The 27582-nt window shown below is 42.4% G+C and overlaps 2 protein-coding genes across 2 annotated transcripts in view; both read right to left on the bottom strand.

Annotated features, from left to right (window-relative positions):
- LOC131138586 (extracellular serine/threonine protein kinase FAM20C-like) overlaps positions 1-27582 on the bottom strand; it is a 39246-nt gene that overhangs the window by 2464 nt on the left and 9200 nt on the right. The window lies entirely within an intron of this gene.
- On the bottom strand, positions 154-25861 carry dnhd1 (dynein heavy chain domain 1). Its single transcript, XM_078793108.1, is given in 42 exon segments — positions 154-630; positions 762-1378; positions 1440-1586; positions 1677-1768; positions 1842-2067; positions 2151-2228; positions 2297-2462; positions 2527-3534; positions 5011-5189; positions 5270-5446; positions 6776-6883; positions 6965-7391; positions 8524-8943; positions 9663-9854; positions 9938-10066; positions 10214-10316; positions 10383-10572; positions 10660-10771; positions 10875-10962; positions 11664-13089; positions 13158-13440; positions 13936-14095; positions 14587-17693; positions 17766-17863; positions 17955-18080; positions 18172-18349; positions 18422-18513; positions 18580-18778; positions 18865-18980; positions 19115-19391; positions 19486-19611; positions 20593-20750; positions 21822-22065; positions 22141-22364; positions 23221-23332; positions 23468-23611; positions 23682-23933; positions 24034-24190; positions 24996-25106; positions 25208-25411; positions 25490-25668; positions 25808-25861. Coding segments are annotated over 42 exon segments (12849 nt in total). The 3' UTR covers positions 154-267.

Below are 27582 nucleotides of genomic sequence, written 5' to 3'. Positions count from 1 at the left end.
TCTGCAGAGGTTGGATGCAGTCAAAGAGTCATTCTAAACATTTTCAATACGGCCTCAAAGAACTTGGAGAAACCTTTGAAAGACAAACTGACAACTTTTTAAGGCAGTCTGTACAGAAATGTTGTTTGAAATAGGGAAATAATGGAGGTACAGAGGAATTTTATTCTCTACTTAATTATCACCATGACAGGACAACCATTTGAATGAAAAAAAACAATGTCATATAAAAATCTAGGATGCCAACATCACATCTTGAATACAGTGTGTCTAACTGTCACACAGCTTACTCACTAACCGAACCATCCTTAAACTACACAAAGAAAGGTCTGAATTGCAAGAAAGTGGAACAGTTGCAACTGAGCCAAAGTCAGCTAGTCCCTCTTCTCCCGTGTCCAAATCTTCCACATAAATTGGGCACTGGTAGATGGGAAGAGCGCTCCTGGAAGGTAGGATGTTAAGTTCTTTCACTCTGGCCGTGACGCAAATGAGAGGCATGGAGCAGGGCTGTGGGGAGAGTGTGTTTTCTAACGCTCCAATCTGTGCCTCCCACGATGCTCCTCTCAGGTGCAGGCCGCACAAGTAAACGGCATCCTTTGGAGGAATTTGAAAGAATGCATCCTCGCGATGGACCTGGAAGTGCAAGAAAATGAAAAGTTATCCTCTTTATGGGTAAAATGGTAAAATGAACAAGGTCACACTATCAAACCCTTTTCACCTGTTATTATTTACAGAGAAGAATAATTTATTAAAATAACTAATACCTCAAAATGCAGAGCGATATCGCTGATGTACTTATGATGCAGTTGAGCGGCCCTTCTCATCAGGGCCACCAGAAGACCCCTGGCATTGCTGAAAGCAGACAGCCTGTAGGCGCTACGTGGAGCAGAAGTGTTGTCACGCCACAGATAAGCACTGAGCAGCTCCGCCCGCCGCTCCAAACGACACAGTGCGGTGAGGTCGGGGAAGGAAAGGACAGTCGCCGACATGTATCGAAGTGGCTGTCTGAGCTGAGAGATCAACAAAGAGACCGAGGCACTGAGCTCATTCCACTCGGCCAGGAGGAAGTCATAAAGTGGGCTTTGGAAAACAGCGCCCGCGTTTCTTGTACGGATGTGATTTTCATGCGTGAGGTAGTCCTGTAGAGCCCGAAGTCGCTCTCTGGCATGGTTAAGTTTTGGCAAAGTCGCTATGTCTTTGCTGGAAGATGTGGCTCCACCTCCAGGAATCTGGGAGACCTGCAGGAGTAGCTTCAGTTTTTGGCTATTGAGCTTGATGATTTCATCTGGCACATCAGCACTGAAACCCAACAGAGTAGGATCACTGATGTCCAGTGAATTCGAGAGAAGTCTACTCAGGACTTGTATCAGTTTGGACAAATCTGAAAGAAAGAAACGGTCAGAAATGAACAGATAAAAAAGAATAACTGAAAACTGCGTTACCACGGTGCTCAGTGCTGCTGATGATATTTGCAAGCGTGTGCGGTCCAATGTCCAGGTGTGGCTCTGTGCTGAAGCAGGTATCAACATTACTCTGGACCACCTGTGAATCTATAGACTCCAGAACATGGCCACCATATACAAGGTTGACTAGAAATGTAAGAAAAAAAAAGAAATACTTTGTAAATAATAACACTGGATGAATATATAGCACAGCTCTATGTGCTTATGTTGCATCACCTGCTATATATTGTAAAGCTTTAGTCTTGTCATGGCAGTGATTGGCAATGGAAATGAGAGCTTCCACCCAAGCAAGAAGATCTGCTTGGCTCCTTTTAAATACAAATAAGCCATATGCTTAGGAATTCAATTCTAGTGATGACGTCCACAGTTACAAACTCTTACCATCTGTACATTCTGGCCTGGCTCAGGTATTTGTAGGCTTCTCTTTGTAATAAAACTGTATGGAAAGTTGCACAGCGCAGGAGGAGCTTCATGTTGTCAGCCATGACGCCTGTAGACGTCTGACGCTGCGCAACAGACGACAAAAGTTGCAAAGAGCAGCTCAGCTCTTCCTTCACATCCCAGCAAGTGTCACAAACCAGAGGCAGGGCACGCATTCGCACTGTCGCTGGTACACATTGACATCAAGATCAGTTTTTTTAAACTCAAAATAAATCAGGCTTTTAATATAATTTATAATAGAAAACCTACCTGGTATTGAAGAGGCTGTTTCTTCAGTTAAAAACCACAATCGGAAGTTTGGGTGGGGATTTTTCAGGTGTCCTCTTCCTGTGTGGTGGATGGGATGAAAGGCTCAGCATCAAACCTTTGTTAATCAGTCAACAATCTCATTTTACCGATGGAAGGAGCCACCAGCTGATTAAGGAGCGCCACTAGATTAGCGTCCCATTGCTCCAGCAAGTGACAGTCATTAAAAACCAACCAATGGCCGTCTCTAACTGCTTTGCCTAGAGTTGCGATGGTGACCTCGCTGTCACAAAGCCCTGCGGAAATCACTTTCACCTGTACAAAAACAAACAGAATTTGGAAATACAAAAATACATTTTCTTTGATATAAAAACAGCACCTCCTTTGTGTCTCCTGCAATGGAGGCCAACTGTTTCACCAAGAGGAGAGGTTGAATGCTTGTCCATTTATCCTTAGATAGACAGGGCCATATTAGTATGACGGGTCCCTCGTGGTTGACAAGAAATGGATGAAGAGCCCTTGGGTTCCCGCAGTGGGGTGCATTAATCGCTGCTGTATGGAGAGGCGGGCAGAGCTGGCATGTCGCCATGGCCTTGGTAAGTTCCTCCATGCAGTGTGGGCTCAAGGTCTTCAAGAGGAGAGCCCGCTGCATTAATGACAGATGGGAGTGAGAGTCACAGGGAACTGGTCCTGCTACAACGGAGGAAGGGGACTGCAGGTAATTTTGCCACAGCTCGTGTGAAGACGCCAGAGAGTCAATGAGTCCTCTAAAACATGACATCTTCTCCAAACAGATGAGGTCTGGGTGAACATGAGGAGATATCCAAGTCGGTATTTCTGTTGAGGATAGTGCAGCATGAGTTGCAAGGTTTTGAATATCTTTAATTCCCCTGAGAAAGGCTGTCCTCTCAGGCGGAGAGCAGAGCTGGTTGTGTTGCATCACAGCCAAAGTCACCAACAGTTTGAGAACAGCACCGTGACTTTTAAACAGACGCGGCCTGTAGTGGAACAGCAACTTGGCCACCATTTTGTTTCTGATCTCTGGTATGACTCCCCCCAGAACCTGCCCGGTGGCATACGATACAAGCGTTCTGCCCTTCTCAACAAAGGCCTCATGCATCACTGCCAGGAAGCCAGATAAGGGAAAGTAATAGGCCGAGGAGAGGCGAGAAACCTGCTGCAAAGCCTGATAGAAGAGAACAGCCAGCTTGACAAGCTGCTGAAAAGCATCCAGCAGGGGCTCGAGGTACTCCTTCACCTCATTCACAAGCTGGGTCTCAGTCTCTGCATATGTCATTGATTCTTGGATCACAGCCACATGTGAGAGGAAGCCGGACTCCTGCATCAGTGTGGCGTTGGACTGCAGGATGGCGTCCATTACAGAGTCCTACAAAAAGATAGTGTACAATTACATTTACAATTCATTAATTAGGATTTTGGCTGCACAGCGGATGAGTGGTTAGCGCGCAGACCTCACAGATAGGAGACCAGGTTCAATTCCACCCTCAGCCATGTCTGTGTGGAGTTTGCATGTTCTCCCTGTGCATGTGTGGGTTTTCTCCGGGTACACCGGTTTCCTCCCACATTCCAAAAACATGCTAGGTTAATTGGCGACTCCAAATTGTCCATAGGTATGAATGTGAGTGTGAATGGTTGTTTGTCTATATGTGCCCTGTGATTGACTGGCAACCAGTCCAGGGTGTACCTCGCCTCTCGCCCGAAGACAGCTGGGATAGGCTCCCTTGTGAGGATAAGCGGTAGAAAATGAATGAATGAATTAATTAATTAATAATTAGGATTTTTACATTTTCATCTGTTTAAGTTAATTGAATTCCAGGAAATGGCATCTGTCAGTGGCTTTCATGGGAAAGGTACAACTCTCCTATAGGGAGTGTCAAAGGACACAGAAAAAGAAGCTGCAGCGAGAGAAAAATAACAAACATATCCTTGAACCTACTTAAATAACTTCAGTCAAGTTAAAGGTCAATATGTTCCTACTGCCAATATTTGTTTTGTTTATTACTTATTTAAAAAGAACAATGACATCGACCCATATGTTTTCTTCAGGGCCGATACTGTTTTTTTAGTAAGAAAACCTATAACCAATGGAGCCAACATTCATTTGCAGGAAAATTGAAAATATTGGGGACAACATTTTGAAAAATAACTATAGTAATAATAATACACATGAATGTTGTCAATGTAAGTCAAATAATTTTATTTAATAAAAGACCTATTCTCTGTAGCCCTTTGACCTGCAACATCATACTGGCAAGACTTCCTGCAAGGACGCTTGTTAGAATATTCCATCCATCCATCCATGCATTTTCTATGCTGCTTATCCTCACGAGGGTCGCAGGTATGCTGGAGCCTATCCCAGCTGTATTCGGGCGAGAGGCAAGGTACACCCTGTACCCTGGTACTGGTCACCAGCCAATCACAGAGCACATATAGACAAATAACCACTCACATTCATACCTATGGACAATTTGGAGTCGCCAATTAACCTAGCATGTTTTTGGAATGTGGGAGGAAACCGGAGTACCCGGAGAAACTCCACACAGAGATGCCCAACAGAGATCCAAACCCAGGTCTTCCTGATCTCCTGACTGTGTGGCTAACATGCTAACCACTAGTCCACCGTGCGGCCCTGCCCTTATTTAATTCCATTTTTATTTTAGATTTTATTGTCAGGACATTCTGAATACTCAATTGAGACGAATATCACGTGTGTGATCACATTATTTGATCATTCCGGCAAGACTACCAAGGCGGCTACCAAGGTTGCAAAGAACGGAGTGAAGCCAACAAAGTCAGACCTGTGGGATGAATACTAGTCAAGATAAATGGCAGCCTGCCTCACCTCCTCTGTGGCCAGTTTCTTCTGCAGCAGCTGCTTGTCATTCTGTATCCGCAGGTGTTGAATCAGCATCTCTTTGAACTCCGACTGCAGTAGCTGTGTCAGCATTAGCTCCTGGATCTGATCCGAGCTCGGCGAGAGGTCAACCACAAACACCTCAGCCAGTATGGATGGATGGACAGCTAAATGGGAAGACATCACAATCAGGCATCAAACTTGGCAAAGAAGCTCGTTTGAAAATCTTGCATTTGTTGCTTCCTACCGCTGCTGAGCAGTCGGGCAGGTAGGTGGGTACTGAGGAAGAGGCAAAAATCACGGTGTGTCTGGTGGGGGTTCTGTTTTAACACAGGGGGGCAACACCCACCTGGACGGGACAGTCTAGTAAGAAAATGTGGACTGGCTGTTGCACGTTCTACATGAGTAACCAGGACTTTCAAACCTGCAAACAGAAAGGATTTACCTGTCAACAAAATTATTTAAAAAATTCAAACAAAAGTGACTTCAGGCCCCACATTTCCGCAACCACTTGCAACTTGTACTATCTTATCCAGTGTCAATCTATAGAACTGAAGCTTAGATATAACTTAAAGCTGTCCCGTTAGAGCCTGGAACGCAGTATAGATTTGCTGTCCGCTGAAAATAAGTCAACACACAGCCAGTCAGTATTGTATAAATAGCTGGCATCACTCCATCTCTTCCACCTTCTTCAGCAAGGCACTAAGTCCTTTTGGTGATGTGTTTGGGCTCCTTGTCATGTTTTTTCAAAATGTCCCAGTACCTGTGCAGGCGGCACTCATGCAGTCCCAAACTATGACACAACCACCACCATGCATACTTTAGGCAGGACAATTATCCTGCTACTAACATGTGTTGCCAGTTATTTAGACTAAAATTAAATATATTATTATATATATTATATATTTTATTATTTAAAATTAAATATTATATATATATATATTACATTTTTATGTATAAAATAATGTATAAAATAATATATATACATATTATATAATTTTTTTAAATTATATATATATATATATATATATATATATAATATTACATTTTTGTCTAAATAACTGGCAACACATGTTAGTAACAGGTTAATTGTCCTGCCTACAATCAAGCATGGTGGTGGTCGTGTCATAGTTTGGGACTGCATGAGTGCTGCCTGCACAGGTACTGAGATGTTTTATGAAGAAACATTATATATACATTAATTATATATATATATATATATATATATATATATATACATTATATATATATATATATATATAGTATATTCAGTAAACTCACTATTATGAGATACTGTACATATTAAAAGGGCTGCACGGCGGATGAGTGGTTAGTGCGCAGACCTCACAGATAGGAGACCAGGTTCAATTCCACCCTCAGCCATCTCTGTGTGGAGTTTGCATGTTCTCCCCGTGCATGTGTGGGTTTTCTCCGGGTACTCCGGTTTCCTCCCACATTCCAAAAACATGCTAGGTTAATTGGCGACTCCATATTGTCCATAGGTATGAATGTGAATGTGAATGGTTGTTTGTCTACATGTGCTCTGTGATTGGCTGGCAACCAGTCCAGGGTGTACCGCCTCTCGCCCAAAGACAGCTGGAATAGGCTCCAGCACCCTCCGCGACCCTCGTGAGGATAAGCGGTAGAAAATGAATGAATGAATGTACATATTAAAATGTAAACAGAAATTTTGAGTAACTTATTTCCTCATATAGTGGTGGAAATATGGCATGTTTAATTACAGTTAACAAACCTTTCTCAGCAGCCATGCTCAAGTGGCCCAATAGCCTCGGATCATCAGCACTAACCACTATTTCACACTCTAATTCTTTCCCAAGACTTGAATCGTCTCCTGTTTCGCCTGTAAAACACACAGATTGTGCTTACTGAAGCTATGCAGGGATGAAAAATAAAAGAACCCAAAAATGTGCAAAGCACTAACCTGTGATGACCCCATTATGAGAGCTGATCTCTAGATGATGCTGTGTATCAGTCAAGAGTGGCCAGTGTTTAACCCAGTTCCTCCTGCAGCCCCACAGTAGGAGCTTCATCTCCAGTCTAGTGGATGAGGTCTCTTGTAGTGGCCAGTCATGTTGAATTCCCAGCGCCCGACACAGAGGATTCCTTGGCATCTCGGATAAAGCGACAGGAAAACTAGTGATGGACTCGGAAGGTGTGATGTCAGGCGAGGCGAACAAGGAATTTCTGGGGTCTTTGGGGTTTGTGTCGATGCTTCCTGTCTGACACAACTCCTTCCACTTGCTCAGCAATTCAATGCGCGTATCAGCCGCAAAGGGGCCCAAATATGACATAATGGCAGCCAGGATCACAGAGTCTCCTGGTACTCTTTGTCTCTCAAGCAGTGATTCCTGAAAGAAATAAAGAAATCTTAAAATGATGTTGTAGGTTATATAAAGTACAGTAAATGCCTCAATTAAACGAAGTCTCTCTTGGGTGCATGATCTAGCATGAGCTAGTTTTTGGTCTCACTTTACAATTTGGTGCACAAAAATACAGTACTTACCGAGGAACTTTATCTCCCTATACATGCTGTTGGTGTGAAACTCAATGCAATATAACCCATATATTATGCTTCCCACTTTCTCATGCACTCCAAATCATTATTTAAGTTTTATATAAATGAGCGTTCACATCTTTATATCCCTACGCAGGCTGTTGGTGTGAAACTTTGAAAGTCGTATTGTGCAATATAACCTTTATAATATGCTTCCCACTTTCTCATGCACTCCAAATTATTATTTAAGTTTTATATAAATGAGTGTTCACAGCTTTATCTCCTTGTACATGCTGTTGGTGTGAAACTCTGAAAGTTGTATTGGGCAATATAACCTATATATTATGTTTCCCACTTTCTCATGCACTCCAAATCATTATTTAAGTTTCATATAAATGAGTGTTCACAGCTTTATATCCCTATACATACTGTTGGTGTGTAACTCTGAAAGTTGTATGGTGCAATATAACCTGTATATTATGCGTCCCACTTTCTCATGCACTCCAAATCATTAAAGTTTTATATAAATGAGTGTTCACAGCTTTATCTCGCTATACATGCTGTTGGTGTGAAACTCTGAGAGTTGTATTGTGCAATATAACCTGTATATTATGCGTCCCACTTTCTCATGCACTCCAAATCATTATTTAAGTTTTATATAAATGAGTGTTCACAGCTTTATATCCCTATAAATACTGTTGGTGTGAAACTCTGAAAGTTGTATTGTGCAATATAACCTATAATATGCTTCCCACTTTCTCGTGCACTCCAAATCCTTATTTAAGTTTTATATAAATGAGCGTTCACAGCTTTATCTCCCTATACATGCTGTTGGTGTGAAACTCTGAAAGTTGTATTGTGCAATATAACCTGTATATAATGCTTCCCACTTTCTCATGTACTCCAAATCATTATTTAAGTTTTATATAAATGTGCGTACACAGTTCAAAAATAACGGCCTTTCTTGTATTTATTTTCGGTGTTACCTGAGCTGCAGCTCTCCATACTTTAGTGTGTCTCGCCAACAATTCTACAGCGTAAGAAGCCTTTCTCTCCAATTCCTCAGCTTCATGTAACAGCAGCAGTTGCTCGTCCAGCAACTTTTGAACAGGCTGCAGCTTAACACGGAGATCTTCGAGACGACGATTTATGTCCTCTATGTAACTCTTGATCTGCTGCAGTCGGGCTTTTGCCTCCATCGCCCGCCCATCCAGCTGCTTCCTGATTATCAGATGATGCCTCATACGGCCACATCTGTACACGGCCAGGACCCAGCGGGACAGAGCCTCGCAGGCCCTGCTCACGTCGCGCACACACTCTGGCACAAACATGGGGTTTGCAATTAACTGACCTAGTTGTCGCATCTGTCTGTCTGTAATGCCGTAGAAGTCAAACAATTCCAGGCACTGAGGAAAAAGAAAGAGTGGGATTATTTCAAGTAACAAGCAAAGAAATTGTATCTGTAAAAAAAATCTGTTATATTTAAAAAGTATACAGAGGAACCTCTAAAGTCATATAATTACGAACTCAAAACACATTTTGAAGGATAAATATTATGTGCTAGGACTATGTTAAAAAGCCATAGCATTTCAGTATGTGGAATCAAACTATGGAATGGATTGAGTAAGGACCTCAAACAATGCACAACGATGAGCCAATTCAAGAAACAATACAAGCAGTTGATGTTTGCTAAATACAAGGATGAAGAGTCTTGAACCAGTCATGATGTGCTATATATATCACTATATTGACACTTACTATGGTACCCATTATGTCATTGGATGCTCATATCACCTCGTACTTTGGTACGAGGTACATTATTTAAAAAAAAAAAAAAAAAAAAAAAAACCTTAAACTGTATTATGGAAAGCAGGAAGTGAACAAATGAAACAGTTACTGATTGTAAAAGTACCAGATGGAGGGGTAGGATTTAATAAGCTTTGCTTCTTCCTACTCCTTTTGGACATGTGGAACTGTGAACTGATTATGTGATGCATTCAATTGTAATCTGATGCATGTTCAAATGAAATAAAACCGTTACCATTACCATTACCAAATATGTCCTTCAATACTACAATGTAGTTGAATCTTTGTGTTCTGAATGAATCTTTAAAAACAAAGATACCTTATACAGGTTGCACTGCCCAAAAAGTCTTTTTGCATTGTCCCAACCAGGTGGACGGTCAAATAGCACACAAACGGCATCCATGACCATCACCACTCCATCGGGTGGGTCTCTGTAGTGGCGCACCTCCTCTAGGTCTAACGGGTCCAGACTTTCTAGCACGCTGAGGGCTGCCACAAAAAACGGTCTCAGCTGAAAAAGAGGGAAAATAATTTCTTATGAACTCTCATTGTAAACACATATGTCATGTGTTTGTTCATGTGCTTTGTGTTCACCACTTTCTCAGATGCAGCGATCTTGGCCTCAAGAATGTCTATCTTTCTCTCCTGTGCGGCACATTTTTTTTCAGCTTTCGTAAGTAGGTTGTTGTGATGGTCTATAGCTCCTTGGAGCTCATTGACATGCTGTAAACGAGACACAGAAGGGAGCGAATGCCAATGTATTAAGTACTAAGGGCAATATAAACTTAGCGTGAAGAATGTTCCAGAACAAAAGAGAATAACAGAATTCCAACTTTGAAGAAGTTAGAGTCTGTTGAGCTTATACATCACCTGCTGTATCTCAGCAACCTTTCTCTGCATTCTGATTAATTCTTGTTTGTACTTCATGGCGATTATGTCCAGAGCATCCAAATGAGATAGACCAGCGTTGAGTCTATGAATAGAAAATATTATAGATTTTACACATCAGCACATATTATACAGATAAACACATTTTTACCTGTTGGTACGATCGTCCAATTCCTTGTGCAGGACTTTGCAGATGTAACTAAAGTGGGAAATGAACTCCATATAGGTGTAAGGGCTGAACGGTTGTGTCAGTAGAAGGACAGATGCATACTGATATGCAGACTGATGGATTCCCGCCATAGCTGCAGCCAGGCCAGCCTGTGAGGAGCCTTGTATGTTGACTAAATTTATAAGAAAATTATTACACAATTATCTTACAATCACCAGTTGTTAATATACATAAATAAAAGTTTGGTGGTCTAACGTACCGTTTTGGCCAATTTTTGTCAGGAACTGAGCAGCAACTTCCTCTAAAGATTGGTTGTACCAAGGCTTATACAGCTCAACACAGCAGAGGCCCAACGCTTTGGTCATTTGTGCCTTAATGGTAAATCACAGGAAGTTTTGATTAAAAATCTGCTAATGGTAAAAAGTATGTATTGAACTGAAAACCTTGCAATGACAAGTGCAGCAATTTGGAAACCTTGCATTCATGGTTCCCACTGTTGGCTGTTGCAACAAAAGGCATCAACAGGAATACATGCACATCTCTGAGGTTTTGGCACAAGGACCTGTGGTTAAAAAGAACAGAAATGCAGTTAAAAACCAAAAAATTACAAAATAATTTGCTTTCCTCTAAAATTGTGTTTGAGAACAATACAGTCACATTCCGTCACTATAGTATTTATAATAACAATACAGTAATACATGTATAATATACAGTGGGACCTCTAAAATAAGTCAAAGTCAAGTGTACATGTATAAGTACAAGTATTTGTCATGCACTTCAAAGGGTGAGTACTTTTCCTTTTTTTTAGCTTTATGAAATAGTGATTAACTTCATTTTAAATGTCTATGACAATAAGGAGTGTTAAAGTGTTAAAATATTGCTTCTTGAAAAAATATCCAGGAAAGCAACCAGCATTTGTTTGACCTATGATATATTCATTCATTCATTTTCTACCGCTTATCCTCACAAGGGTCGCGGGTAGAGCTGGAGCCTATCCCAGCTGTCTTCGTGCGAGAGGCGGGGTACACCATGGACTGGTGGCCAACCAATCACAGGGCACATATAGACAAACAACCATTCACACTCACATTCATACCTATGGACAATTTGGAGTCGCCAATTAACCTGGCATGTTTTTGGAATGTGGGAGCAAATCGCAGTACCAGCAGAAAAACCACATATGCACGGGGAGAACATGCAAACTCCACACAAATATGGCAGAGGGTGGGATTCAATATATACTACACAAAATTCAACTCTTACTTGTCAAAAATCCAGCTGTCCAAGAGGAATTTTTTTGTTTTATTCACAGCAGTCACCCGAGAAACAAGCTTGGCCAGCTCCTGGTCTGTGTAGAGCCCCGGGTAGGCTCGAAGGGCCACCAGTAGCTCATCCCTGACAGAGGAGCTTATATTCTCATGAACCAGGATGACAGTATAAATTTCACTGACTTGAGTTCGATTCCCAGCATCTTTTAAAATTGTGTGCAACTGGTCCTCATTACCGGCGTGTACCTCCATCAGGTGGCAGCCCGTGACATAGGCAGCTAGACGCACGGTGGTCTTACGTCCTGTGTTTCTGTCTGACGCCATTAGTACTCCGTGACCTCCAGGTATGAGGATAGCCCTGATGATATGCAACAGCTGATGCATCCGTTGTTTGTGTACAACATATTTGGACGTAAGGGTGGCGTCAATCTCCTGTTCTTTGTTGTCTTCTTTCATGTCTATGAGAGCAGACAGGTCCTGTGCGAGTGCATCAATATCTCGTGGCTGATAAGAACAGTTACATTTGAATATAGAATTGTCAAAAAACTGTGGGCCATATGTCAGCTTAGCAGCAACTTCTTGCAAGTGCTGGATAAACTGGGATTGTCGTCTTGGAACTACACAGGGATTTTTTTCCAAAAGAGGGGACAATGGTTGTGTCGATGTAGTTCCTTTTGGTTCTGGAGTTGTGTCTGAGTGTGCAGTGTGACTCATGAAGCATTGCATAAAGAGTGTCAAAGCGTCAAGGTAGCAGTCATCGGGCAACTGCAATCGAAACTGTGCACTAGCTTCCTTGGTAATGAATGACTCCAGTGTTTTGTTGTCATCCTCTGAGCTGAACCGATCACTAAATGTACGTTTGCACTCGTGCACCCACAAATGTACAATGTTAAGATCTGTGACAAAAGGTTTTTGAGGGATAGGAGAACATTTACATTGTAGATTTGGGTCTTCTGTTTCAGATTTTGGAAGTTCAGGCCGCCATAAGCATAGTCCCTGAAATACTTTCTGTAGGTCAATATGGGAAAACATAAAACATGGCTTCTCTGGAGTTGGTTGGAAATGGTTGCAAACATATTCATACAAGTTTTTAGTGGCTGTGATGATACAGGTCACCATGTCAGTCACACTCGGGATAAACGATATATCCTTGAGCCAGAGTTTGAGCTGGGGCGAATGAATGGACAATATCAACTCAGTGGTTAAGCTTGGGAGCACAAAGATGGAGAACAGACGTAACAGTCTGGAGGATATCACGTTAACGTGGGGATTGTCCAGTTCTAAGATGCAACAAGTGGCCAGGTAGGAAATGGTTCCAGGACTAAGCACCTCCAAATGGTGAGTATCACAAGCGATAACCCCTGATTTTGAAATACTTTGTCGTAGAGTCTCTAAAATCGTTGAAATCTTCCCAGTCACATCTGTTAAAACGAGAAAATCAGATTCAACTTGTTTAGGCTTCCTATAGGAGGTATTGTTTCTTACTTACCATATGGTGTTTCATGGAGGTCATCCACATAAAGCAACAGCCCAGGCTGTTTGCTCATCATGCCCTTGGTGTTTTGACAGGTCCTCTGGTGGCTAATTCCGCACAATAAATGGCGCAGGTCGGTGGGACCCCGCATAGAACTAGCAGGTAGTTTAATGTGCGGCTTATCAAAACGCAGCAGGACGTTACACACGGTACTTTTTCCCGAACCTGGCTCTCCTGCAAGCAACACTGGCTGGTTCGCCTCCAACATGACGGTCAGCAGACAGGTATATTTCCAATACTGTGTAGAAACATTGATATATTTGTTAGCACATTCCCATTTGACCACCATATTGAACTGAATATAAGACTAGTATTCTCATTAGTTGTCATATTCGGAGCCTAGGGATTTTTACATGCAATCCCACAGATGGCACCAAAACATTTCTCTCCAGTTTGAGCTTGTCTGCTAATGCACCAGTGATCTGGAGAGATGTGGTAATGACACACAGACACACTTGCTCAAAAGGTTGGGCAAGTTAGTGAGAAGGCGTTACAATGCCAATTTTAAAATAATGGTAATCGATAAAGCAGACTCATCAAACAATTGTCCAGTAGAAATATTATATTATATTATACAGTGAGTCTGATATACTTCACTGGAATATATTGATGCCCCGGATATTTTGGATTGTTGCTCACCCAGCTAAGTGAGGGGTCATTTATATTCAAGGACATCTTATATCTGGGTTAATATGTCTTAATGTCTTTCCTTGAGAGAATGAAAATAACAAACCTTGGGAGTGATGGACTTTGTCAACATTGTGTTGTTGGAGTATATCCTGTTGTCAATGCTAAAGAAGAACTCAAACACAGTCCCTTCTTCTGGGAACTCAACCTTATATCGACAATTAGCCAGCTCTTGGCGGGCAACAACGTCGAATTGTGGCCAAAGTCTGTAGACAGACAAGCAAAATATGTTATTTGTGTATAAGCTGCTGCTATTTGATCCTTGTGAGAAACATTAACATAGTTCACATAAGATTCATTCATTCATTTTCTACCGCTTTTTCCTCACGAGGGTCGCGGGGGGTGCTGGAGCCTATCCCAGCTGTCTTTCAGACGAGAGGCAGGGTACACCCTGGACTGGTGGCCAGCCAATCACAGGGCACATATAGACAAACAACCATTCACACTCACATTCATACCTATGGACAATTTGGAGTCGCCAATTAACCTAGCATGTTTTTGGAATGTGGGAGGAAACCGGAATACCCGGAGAAAACCCACGCATGCACGGGGAGAACATGCAAACTCCACAGAGAGATGGCCGAGGGTGGAATTGAACCCTGGTCTCATAGCTGTGAGGTATGCGCGCTAATCACTAGACCACCGTGCCGCCCAGTTTACATAAGATGATCTAAAAAAAAAAAAAAAGATGATCTACCTTGGATGAAGATTCCCGCCGAATCCCCAAATATAAGCCAGGAGAAAAATCTCTTTGTTTGTTGAGAAATCTGTATCTGGAGAGTCATCAAATGCATATTTTCTGGTAACAGTGATTCTAAATATTTCCAATGAATAACTACACATACATCATGTTACTATACCTCTTGTGTCTTCATCCTTTTTCAGTTCCTTGGAAAAATGCTGCAGGAGGGCACGCAGTATTCGAATGAACGACATGATTTCTGTCAGCCCATATGTGTAGGATTGACCTTTAGTAGAAATCCCATTCTTCCTCAGTGACCTGAGAGTGCTTGAGAAAAGATCTTCTGCCAACTCAGTCCACATTTTCAAAGTCTCTTGATCCAGAATGTGGCTGTAATAGATAGAATCCATTTCGCTGGTCCACACATCTTTCCAAAGATCATTGCCGGTGAAATGAATGAGGCTGCAGTAGGTCATCGCAGAGGGGCTTGCGTGACTAAGGTCAGTGGTTTCCACAAGTAACTTGAAGTGTGACTCAGATGGCACCAGTGTTTCACCAGATGGTAGGGTTAAAGATGGTTCTTCATAAGTGCTCAGTACGCCCATGTGATCGAGCCAGCCGGGTTGCCCCACTGGCTTGCCATCCATTATAAGCCATTTCTCTGCTTTGGTGTCAGGGCTTTGATTCTTTCCTTCTAATTTTCTAAGTTTTTGTCTTCCTGAATCTCTCAATGCCTTGGCCACCGCTCCATCTTGCCACCCGGTTTTATCAGAGAATCTGCCAAATAGCTCCTCATGAGACATGGCATTTGGAAATAGGACCACTGTGTTGACATAGCTCCAGTTTTGTTGCTCTATACAAGGGTTACCGGTTTTAAGCTTCTTATCAGAGATATATGTTTTGTCCGCCAGCTTACTGAGGGCTCCCGCCAGAGTATTGTAACAAGTAGTCTTTCCACTCCCAGAGGGTCCGACGAGTATAACTGCCCGAGATAATCTCAAGGTTTGGTAAAGTGTACAAACCTGACAAATTATTTCCGAGTTAGACTGACACAACTGATGTTCTAATTCATCTTTCACTGCCTCTACAAGTCCATAGTCTTGTTCTTCCTTTGTATATTGTTGGATAAAAGGAAGCTGACAAGCTATTGGAAACATGTCTTTGAAAATGGAGTTGAACTGTAATGCTTTCTCAGGCACATAAATAATTTGCGACAAAACTGAATCAATGGCTTTGACAAAAGCTATCTCTTCCAATAATCTTGGTAGAATCACTTGTTCTTGATCCTCGTTAAAGTCTTCTGCATGGTCGCTTTCTGGAGATGTAAGAATAGCTTCTATGACCAGAGACTGTCTAGCTGAACCTGAAAATTTCTGATCCAGACTGATTTCTTTGAATTGTTTTTTACAGGCAGACAAGATACTCTGCAAGAGAACAAGGTGCCCACCCTGGTCTTGTGTGGTGAAGTCAGGAAGACAAAGGCAGTCCTTGGTGAGGCTGATAAGAAACACCAGACGTTGACTCAAAGACGCTGCCTCTGTAAATCCAAAGGAAGTCAACATTACCTCTGTGATAATGCCATAATTGGGATAAGTCAATGCCACGGGTCTTGTTGAAAATCGCAGACTTTGTGAAATCTCAGAGGTGTGTTCCTTTGATGATATGAGAACACATCCATAGTTGGGGTTAGCGGTAATGCTTACCCCTGAAAATACCATTTCTAGATCAGTCTTCTCCTGCTCTTTCACACCTTGTTTCTTCTTTTTTGACAACCCAAAAAAACTCTGGTAAATGTCCTCTAGCTGTTGTGCCAGTGATGCTTGGACACCTTGAGGCAATATGTCCACAGAGTCCAGCACAAACCATGCTCCAGTCAAAAGAGCACCAAGCAACTTCTTTTGAAAAATATCAGGCGCCATGTTTGGGCAACAGTGTAGCATCACAACGAGCCGGCCAAGTGCTTTCCCTAACTGGAGTACAGTCTTTGTCTTTCCTGACATGCTAGGTCCACTCACAAATCCACATCGATACCACATCACTGCGAGGAGAATCCCCATCATACCCTGATCTGTGGAAGGGGTATGCACCATTTCCCAGCCCTCTGGACCAAAATACTCATAACCATATTGGAATCGATGGTCCATAACATCCACATAACATTGTAGCTCATCGGTTTCTTTTAGACTTTGATCTTCTGACGTGATACAATACTTGAGGTAACTTAGCCACTCAAAAGAGCATTCTGGAGGACAATGTACCTGCATGAGTTGAGTTATCTGCTGTGCATGCTTGATTGTAAGCAGGACTAAAGTATGCAGGCATGTCATTGTATACATTGAAAACTCTGCATCTCTTAGACACTGACAAAGATTTTCCAGTTGTGCAGTGTTGAATGCGTTAATAGTACTCAGCTGTACTGCGTTTGATTCTTGAAAAGCCAGATGAAGGGCACGGTACCATGTTATTTCCGCCACCACAAGAAGACACTGAAGAGGGTATTTAGAAGTCAGATCCAGCAAAGTTAATCCAAAGTGGCTGTCATCAAATGCAAAATTTTCACCGAATGGTTCCAAGTGTTTTTGTTCATCAGCACATTTCTTCATGAGTTGTTTCATGGAGAACTTGAGTTGCTCCTCAAACATACTGAGCCAAAGCAAGGGATCGGGATTCAGGTCCAAAGGAGAGAGAAAAGTAATGTGCTCCAGGAGATTGCCAAAAACCCCAAGTACCCGCTTGTGCTCGTGGCAATCACATGTTACTTTCAGATCCGCTGTATCAGATGTTTCTTCCACTTCAAGACACTCTACCCCTTTAAAGAACTTCCGCACAAAAGGTAACAGAGAGGTAGGTGTCACTTTTACAGAAATCAGCTCTACAACTTCCCCATTGCTTAAGAAGAACAGTCTTGGATAGGCTCTGCAGAGAGAATGATGGTGATTGGCTATCTGGTTGGAAATAGCCACCATTGTCGAAAGGCTGTCTATGAGAATTTGGCCAAGGCTTGCACCGTGGAATTTGTCGTTAGCCATTGTGGGATGAACAAGATTCAACACATTGGAGTGATTCACGATATAATGCAGCATAATCTTGAAAGTCTCATCCACTGATTTAAATTGTGCCAGCTACAAAAAAAAGAGAAACATCTTATTTAAAGGCAAGCTAACGCTGTATCTTGTAATCACACCAGCACATACCAGATCCCATCTTTGAACACCCAAGGATGTCTCCTTAAAGGTGTTTGATAGGAAGATCCATTTTTGCTGATATAGTTCCAACACATGCAATAGCTTCTCTGTAGAATGGAAAGTAAATGTTCAGTTTTAATATTCACTCCTTACTAGCATAGACTCTAACATACATATATTATTGTTGTTGTAATTTACCAAGATCTTGTAATGAGTTCATCCACTCTTCTACCTCCAACCTGAAGTCCACACTGTGCCGGGACTTTTGCATGTTTGTCAAAGTCATCAAATCATGTTGTAGGTCAGTGAAGATGATTTCCAAACCTGATTGCCAGGTAGCATAATAAACAAATCAAAAGGTTAGCAAATGGTGGCTTTGACTTTCAATACTGCATTATGAAAATACTAGTCTTACCAATTACAATTTTGACATCACAATAGGTGTCCGAAGTGAGATCCTCTTCTGATAACTCACCATGGTGACAACAAGGACCTGTTAAATTATGCAGCTGGAACATTCTGTTTTTCCATCCCCCCTGAATTTTTTGGAAGGTTTCTTCCATTTCATGCTCATGTTGTGCATCGCTGCATATCTGAAAGATTTTAAGAATGGTACTTTGACCTACTGTGATATTTACTACTGACTTTATGAAATGCTCTTCAACCTTGTTGATGAATTTCTGAGGAACGTCCAACGGTTGACAAATCAGCTGAGCAACAGTTACGTTCTTATCAGAGGCACGCATTAGCCCAATGCCTGTCACATAGAAGGAATATTATCCTTTTTACAGAGAGTGTCTACAATGCAATTTGGGTGACTGACCTTGGAAAAAAATGTTCCTATGTTTTGGTTTGATCGCAGGGCTCAGAAACTTGGCCAAGACATTAAATTGACGACTTAAATGTTGAAGATTTTCTGAAGCCTCCTGCAGGACTGCATCATCAGCAGGTATGGTGTTTGTCAGAGTTGTAACTTGCTGCTGCCACTGGGAAATGTTCTCTTGGGATTGTGATACATCAAGCTGATAGTAGAATAGTTCCAAATGGGTTTTAACAGCCATGCCCAGAACAGAAATAATGGCTCTTATGGTTGCTTCATTGGTTTTACCTGGATGAAGAGCACCTTCTCCCATCCATGTAAACATCGTCTGTAAAGCGCTATCAGCTCCCAAAGCTCCTTACGTGCGGTCAGCTTATTAATGTCTGTCACATCTGTCAAGTCCACTGTATTTTTGAATGAGAAGTGAAAAACGTTCATGGTTTTTTTTTTTACTCCACATACATACCGCATACAAACAATATTCTTTCTACAAGGCCAACTATTATACTGAATTGAATAGCGATTGATTTTTTCTGACCTTGGAGGACTTCTCCAGTCTGGCAAAGCTGTTCCAGATTTGCCGTGATAGTCTCCACACGCAGACACATGTAGTTCAGTTCGGAGGCCATCTTGTCAGCGTTTTGCCTTGGATCAAGGAACGGCCCAGAAGTAGCCTTACAAACCATAGTTTTGAGATCGGAAGCCAACATTGGGAACATTGTGTCCATCGCATTAGCCACAGTGGGAAGACGGGAGCACACTTTGCTTTCTGCTTGCTTTAAATCTGAGTAATAGCAATTCCATATGTCCAACATCTAAATAGAAAGCAAATTGTATTAGAAAAGTATTAAACATTGATGATAAATATGTGCAATTCATTGCATTGTCTTCACTTTAATGTCAACAGACCCTTTGCTCCAAATTCAGCTCCTGGGTGGTCATGGCTCTGTAATTCTGACATATACTGTCCTGAAGGGAGTGAACATATTCCAAACGTTTCTGCGTTTCTGTCAGCATGTTCATAGACTTCCACACCTGGGGACATATTGGGCTATGAAACATCTTTTATGCAGTAGACGTTAAATGTTAATCCATTTTGGTGATCCAAATAGATGGGGGGGGGGGGGGTTGAGTCAGCAATTAGTGCAAACAAGCATTAAACTGAAAAAGGATGTTGATCAGCTGATCAAGAGTTTTAGGTCAAAAACAACAAAACAACAAACAAACCCACCCCTTTTAAAATAGAAATACATTTTTAATGTCCTCAAACATTTGTTTCACAATGCTTGATGCTAGTGTTTCCAGGAAACTAGTGGAAACTTCCGTTACCATCCATTCCTAAGTGTTGTCAATTGCATTTTGATTAGCAGAACATGCAGGATAGTCCAAAATCGTGAGGTTATTAGAAGTCCTTGGTTAGGTGGGACAAGGGCCTTCAGACATCTCCACACAGCCAGCTGCTGTTTGACTCCCCTGCACAACCTGAGGTTCCACTATTGAAGGAAAAAGCATGATGGCGCTCCCTCCACTGTGCTGTGTGGGGATCTCTTTCTCATGGCAGGGAGTTTGGAAGCTTTTGTCATCAGAGAATAAAACTTTCTTACACCTTTCAATGTCCCATGTTTGATGCTCTTGTGCAAATTCCAAACTCGACTGTACTCAACACCAGTTGCAACGTTCAGTTGGGCCGAGCATCGTCCCAGGTAAAATCTTGGCTTGGCGTTTGTGTTCCATAACATAGCTCAAAATGCTGACCATGTTCAAAGAGAAAGCTTTTTTGCCTTTGCAATCAAGAGATCATGACAGTGTGAATACCTGACAGAACATCACATTGAATCGACAAAGGCTTTGGTCTTAAACCTTTGATCAGTTGATGAACAGCCCATTTCACTTTAATGCTTGTTTGCAGTAGCTTACGTCATTAAGACCCAACAGTGCAAAATGCTAAGTCTTTACATTTTCCAACTGGTCATAAAATTCTGATCAGGAGTGTATGAATACAGGTAGCGTCCATACCATATCGGCGTATTTTGCGAAGTCATGCAAGTCTTTGGGCTCCATTCTGAGATCAGTAATAACTTCCTCCAAGTCACACATGAGACTTTTTGAATGTAGTTTCATTTGCTCAACTACCTGTTCCTGCACTTCCTTTTCAATCAAACTCAACTGCTGTCCTAGGAAACAAAAACAGAAAAGGATGCAGTAAAAATTTTGGTTATAGGATTTCCCCAAATAGTGGCTTCCACTCAAATAAAAGCCATGTGTGTCCTCCGCTTAAATGACACCTCACCTCAAATAGATGCCTCTGTTCTTTCTCAGGAAAAAAACTGCTAAATATAACACTGACTTGAAAAAAGAGACAAGATAAAAGAATAGTATAGTATTTCTTATTTTAATTCAGTACCACCATTTACTTGTAGAAATTTTTTTATATTGTTTATAATTATGTTGTTTGTCATTTATTCATTCATTCATTCATTCATTTTCTACCGCTTTTCCTCACGAGGGTCGCGGGGGTGCTGAAGCCTATCCCAGCTGTCTTCGGGTGAGAGGTGGGGTACACCCTGGACTGGTGGCCAGCCAATCACAGGGCACATATAGACAAACAACCATTCACACTCACATTCATACCTATGGACAATTTGGAGTCGCCAATTAACCTATGTGGAAGGAATGTGGGAGGAAACCGGAGTACCCGGAGAAAACCCACGCATGCACGGGGAGAACATGTCACATATAGACGGCAGAGGATGGAATTAAACGGGGGTCTCATAGCTGTGAGGCCTGTGCGCTAACCACTCCATTGCTATGCAACTGTTTGTCATTTAATATTAATATAAAAGTAATAACTCCGGTTTCCTCCCACATTCCAAAAACATGCTAGGTTAATTGGTGACTCCAAATTGTCCATAGGTATGAATGTGAGTGTGAATGGTTGTTTGTCTATATGTGCCCTGTGATTGGCTGGCGACCAGTCCAGGGTGTACCCCGCCTCTCGCCCGAAGACAGCTGGGATAGGCTCCAGCACCCCCCGCGACCCTCGTGAGGAAAAAGCGGTAGAAAATGAATGAATAAAAGTAATAGTATACAAAAATGTCCACCTCTGTAAAAATAGCACACAAGTTGAATACATAAATACCACAGCTGAATATATGATGATGTGTTTTAATCTAGCTGTTCTTAATATGAACTGGTGTCTGATCAATAATTCCTGTCTGTCAAGGAACTGGGTTTCATTTGCTTACCTAAATGTTCCTTCAAGCCGATGCAGTGGATGATAAATAGTTGTTTGGAAGTCGAGATCAATGGGGGGACTGTGTGGACTCTTTCCAACCAGTGGCGCAGCTTGTCAATCAGTTCCTGATACAATGTAGCGGGTTGGCCTTTCATGTTCTCCAAAGAGGCAGGACTCCACTGGATGAGGAAGACGTGGATATCCACCAACCACTTGTTACGGTCTAACTGCTGATGCATTTCTGACTCTGCTTCCTGTCCAAAATGGAGACACAATCCTAAAATATGTTTATCTGGAAAAAGAAATGCAGACATTATTTTATTGCTTGCCTGCATCAGCTCAGCCTGCTCTCTGCAGATGTGTTTGGAAACATCACTGATGGCGCTGTGGCACATAAGTTGTTCTGTGGATAGAGGGTAGAAGGAACCGGGTATCCTGTGGCCCCGCAGAGCCGTCCCAGTCCAGTTAGGACGCTGCTCATTGATCCACTGACAGCAGCTATAATGTGTGAGACCAGGCGTTCTGTCATTGTCCTGTATTCCACCTGAGAAGACACATTAGGAGACTAAAGCAACCTGGAAGTTACAATCACTTGTGCATGCTTCACACTCTCAGCCAAAGCAACGACAATAAAGAAACTAATGAAGCCTAGCCTGGAGCCTATCTCAGCTGTCCTCTGGCGAGAGGCAGGGTACACCCTGGACTGGTGGCCAGCCAATCACAGGGCACACATAGACAAACAACCATTCACACTCACATTCATACCTATGGACAATTTGGAGTCGCCAATTAACCTAGCATGTTTTTGGAATGTGGGCGGAAACCGGAGTACCCAAAGAAAACCCACGCATGCACGGGGAGAACATGCAAACTCCACACAGAGATGGCCGAGGGTGGAATTGAACCGTGGTCTCCTAGCTGTGAGGTCTGCGCTCTAATCACTTGACTGCCGTGCAGCCCTTATATGACTTTTTACTGTTGAATAACAATGTGAGGGGCTGCACGGTTGTCAAGTGGTTATCGTGCAGACCTCATAGCTAAGGGGACCCGAGTTCAATCCCACCCTCGGCCATCTCTGTATGGAGTTTGCATGTTCTCCCCGTGCATGCGTGGGTTTTCTCCAGGTACTCCGGTTTCCTCCCACATTCCAAAAACATGCTAGGTTAATTGGCGACTCCAAATTGTCCATAGGTATGAATGTGAGTGTGAATGGTTGTTTGTCTATATGTGCCCTGTGATTGGCTGGCCACCAGTCCAGGGTGTACCCCGCCTCTCGCCCAAAGACAGCTGGGATAGGCTCCAGCACCCCCTTGCGATCCTTGTGAGGATAAGCGGTACAAAATGAATTAATAACAATGTGAATAATGCTTGGGACAAAAACTGATATATGAAGACAAAAAATTAGATACCTAGAGAGTCACTGACAACAGGAGATGGACTACAGCTGAGGTCAGGCTTTTTGTCTTGACAACCAAGACTGCTGATGCTGACCTCCAGGAAAAATCCACAAGTGTCACACATCTACAAAAGAGAACATGAGAAGTTTTATGAACAGTTTCCATCAGATTTACAAAGTGAGGGACTTGAACAGAAGCCCCAAAACATAACATCAGCATGGACCACTGTTTATTATTTGAATTTAAACATGCAGGCCACCTGGTATATGGAGTCAGCAACATTCTGAAGTGCCTGACTGACGGTTTCTTGGAAGAGATGTAAAGGTGGGTTGAGAGACAGCTGACTGTCATCACCGAAACACAAGTCAGTTTGGAAAAGGCATCCATCCGGAGAGGTTTCCCTCTGAGAAATACAAAAACATTCCTTCAACATTATTCTGTCACATTGCTAAGAACCAACTCTCACTGTTCACCTTCATAACACAGAGGAAAGACGTCGTGTTATGTAGGATGATGGTAATGAGACTCTGCACGATGATTTGATCGATGAGGGTGGCAAAGTTCCCCAGCTTCTGCATGACGCTCTCGGCACGTGCAAACTCCTTCTGCAGTTCGTGCAGGTGAGCCTGATGCAGGTGAATGGGTTTGCAGCAATGGTGTTGCTTGTCTGCGTACTCCAGGTGCAGCTGTAGCTCCTGCAAGACTTTGAAACTCTCCTCTTTGGCCTGGAGGAAACATTTGAAACAACATATGCCAGAATTTGACTCCAGCCATCATGTATTCTTTCCACTCTGCTTTACAGGCTTGAGAGTTTAAGAAAACTACCTTACTAAGAATGGCAACCCGATACTGTGATAACCTCCTCAGATTGCGCAGAACGTCTTGCATACCGATGTGCAGTCCTTTCTGAAATTCCAACAATGTGTACGTTTTTGACGCATCCAGAGGTAGTAGGTGAGTCCCTTTGAGATCCTCTAAGGTTCTGTCGAAAGATATTTGAGCATTATTATATTAGAGTGATAGGAACATTGTGTGTACTATTCAGGTGCTCTGTAGATGGGGCTTTCAAAGTGTGTGGCAAACACTTTAAGAGAGGTGGAAAGGCTTGAGAAAAATCAAGAAAAACATCTTTTAGGGATGTCTGATACCGGTCGGTATTGGGTATCGGTCCAAGTTTGTCACGTTCATGCATGGCGTGCTGAATGAGCCCAGTTTATAATTTCACTGATTGCATTAATCCATAATTTCATACTTTACATTGTATTGTATTGTATTGTGCTTAAGCGGATGCATGGCGGTAGAGTGGTTAGTGCGCAGGCCTCACAGCTAGGAGACCCGAGTTCAATTCCACCCTCAGCCATCTCTGTGTGGAGTTTGCATGTTCTCCCCGTGCATGCGTGGGTTTTCTCCGGGTACTCCGGTTTCCTCCCACATTCCAAAAACATGCTAGGTTAATTGGCGACTCCAAATTGTCCATAGGTATGAATGTGAGTGTGAATGGTTGTTTGTCTATATGTGCCCTGTGATTGGCTGGCCACCAGTACTGGGTGTACCCCGCCTCTCGCTTGACGACAGCTGGGATAGGCTCCAGCAACCCCCGTGACCGTCATGAGGAGAAGTGGTAGAAAATGAGAATGAATGAATGTACATAAAGCGAGTGAACATTTTTCTGGTCTGGTGTGAGCATCTTTTAACCGTACCACCTTGAAAACCCCTCATGCAAAGCAATTACGGGAAAAGTGTTCATTTTGTTTTAAAACGAGAGAAACACTTATACTAAGACTTACTTGGATAAAAGAAGGAGGCCATTTCTGTACTGGGGGATGTTTGTAAGCAGTAACCCCTGCACTTTCTCAAAATTTCGATTAAAAACAGTCTCACGGACATTTTTATACCACCTAGTAACACAAAAGGAAAATGGGAAACAAATCAATATTGTATAACCTCACTGGCCACAATTAGATATATCATGTCATATCTCATTGAAAGTGTCACCTACCGAATGAACGCATTTCTCAATCTAAATGCCCTAAAAAAGGGGAATGCCTGCAATGCTGCCCACAGCACCGACTCCCTGTACCACTCTTCCAAAGTGATGAGTCCACCATAACCTTTCTGTGTCACATGCAGCACCGTGCTAGCGGTGAAGACGTAATGCTCGGGACCGGCCTCGCTAGCTGGGACCACTTGCAGATCATAGGGTCTACAAAAGAAAGCAGCGCAAAAAAAAATGCAATGCATTCAATACTGCAAAATTGGCCCGTTTGCTGTTTGTGTGTACCTGTATGTGTCACTCTCTGGTTCCTTCAAATAGAACAGCTTCAGCTCTCCGAAATCTCTATTCTTGACAAACATCTGAACGATCTCCATGCCAGTGACAGGAACCTTCTCAACCAGGGTTGCCTTTTTACTTCGGTCTTTTAAATCATCTGTCTCTGTAAAACTGAAACAATCATCATTCTTTAGTCAGTCAGCTGTTACAGGCCAGTTGAATCGGAGCCAAGCGGGGCATCGACCCAACAGAACCAGCAGACGAAGTTACGCTGAAAACTGTTGCCCTATGTGGCAGTTAAAGTTCATGTACATTACTGCCCCCTACAGGAGTGATGTGGAACTGTATATTACACAGCAAATGGACTGGGCTCCACGGCATGGAACTCTTGCCTAGCAATTATTATTTACCGTATTTTCCGGACTATAAGTCACACTTTTTTTTATAGGTTGGCTGTTCCTGCAACTTATACTCCTTATAAATGAAAAAACTGTTTATGTTACATAAACCCTGGACACCTTTTCTGTTCATGTTTATTTTTTGTGTAGCTGAATAACCATTGTGTTAGCATATCTTACACATATTCAGCCTGTTCTCTATTCCTTTATTGTTAGAACTTGCCTTCCAAGAGGACGTAATGTCTGTTTTGGTCAAGTAGTTTGTAAAATAAATTACCTGCAAAAAATGCAACTTATACTCCAGTGCGACTTATGTATGTTTTTTCTAGCTAATTATGCATTTTTGGCCTTGTGCGACTTATAGTCCAGAAAATACGGTATATATTTTTTTACAACCTCTTTATTGCATGTATTAATGTACATTAATTGCTATTTGCATGTGGTGAATATGCTTTTTAAATCATAAAGAACGGCAACATGAATAATTTCAAGTCCATGATATTATTCAAAAGTACCTCTCTACTGCCGCATCATCGGCTGTCGTGACAGGGATGTCAGCACATGATAAAGAGGACTTGGGTCTGGCTTTTTCTGTCCATTTTATCGCAAAGATTCCTTTCCGCGATGCCGCGAGACGAGGGCTGCCGGAGGATATACTTGGAGCGATAAAAGGAAGATTGAGCAAATCTCTTCTTGCAACTCGTGTGTCGTCCTTTTCTGTAAAACTGAAACAAATAACGGTGAACGGTAATGACGCTGTGAATGTATGCAAAAACACGCCTGGTGTTACCTACCATCGTGCTGCCGCTTCATCATCAACAGTCGCAGCAGGGATGTCCATGCATGATGCCGAGGCGTTCCTTGGTGGTTTTTCTATCCATTTCGGCTCTGGGATGATGTTCAGTGAGCCAACTCTCGCCACAGAACGAGGACTTTCAGATGGCACGATGGCGGGAAGACTGAATAACTGCCGTATTGTGACTCTGGAGTCATCTTTCTCTGTAAAACTGAAACAGTAATAAAAAATACACATGAAGTACATTTTTTTAAATCAGACATGTATACTATTATACACGTTATACCTGCGTGCTACTGCTGTTATGTCAGCAGTTGCATCAGAATTGTCCGTGCATGATTGCACAGAGGCTCTTGAACGAAGCCTTTCAATCCATTTTGTCTCTGTGAGGACTTTCGCTGATTCTGCTGGAGCCACAAGACCAGTCGTGTCAGACTGGACGTCAAAAACAATGGTGGCGGGATCAAAAAGGTTCCTGCGCAGCGAGGATGCCGAGAGGCAATACGGCACGGGCCACAATGGTGGTAAAGTGGCTTTACTGCCAGCAACGACAGGAGAGGGGTCTTTTTTTTTTGCCTTACAGGTTGGCTTTCCAAAGTCTGCTGTGCGTCTCGGAGGTTCCATGGTGGGACCTTAGCTGGGAAGTGGCAGCAAACATGCTGCAGTGATATTGTCAGCAAAACTTCCAAAATATGTCTTGATGGTGTTGAATAGGCATTTTCCCTGAAAATTCTGAAGGAAAAACAAATTAGTAATTAGCGTAAGTGCCCATCATTAGCAATAACTTATGGTGTTAGACCAAGTATGTTAAGACCAACTTGTATTTATACATTAATGGCTTATGTTACCTTATAAATGTTGCATAGTGGAATAAAATTGAAGACACTCTAGTTTAATCAATTAGTCAT

The sequence above is a fragment of the Doryrhamphus excisus genome, linkage group LG9 (genome assembly GCF_037039965.1).
Source record: "Doryrhamphus excisus strain RoL-2023G ecotype Guam linkage group LG9, RoL_Dexc_Guam_v1.1, whole genome shotgun sequence".
NCBI classification, from domain to species: Eukaryota; Metazoa; Chordata; class Actinopteri; order Syngnathiformes; family Syngnathidae; genus Doryrhamphus; species Doryrhamphus excisus.
This window is presented reverse-complemented; position numbering and strand designations above follow the sequence as displayed.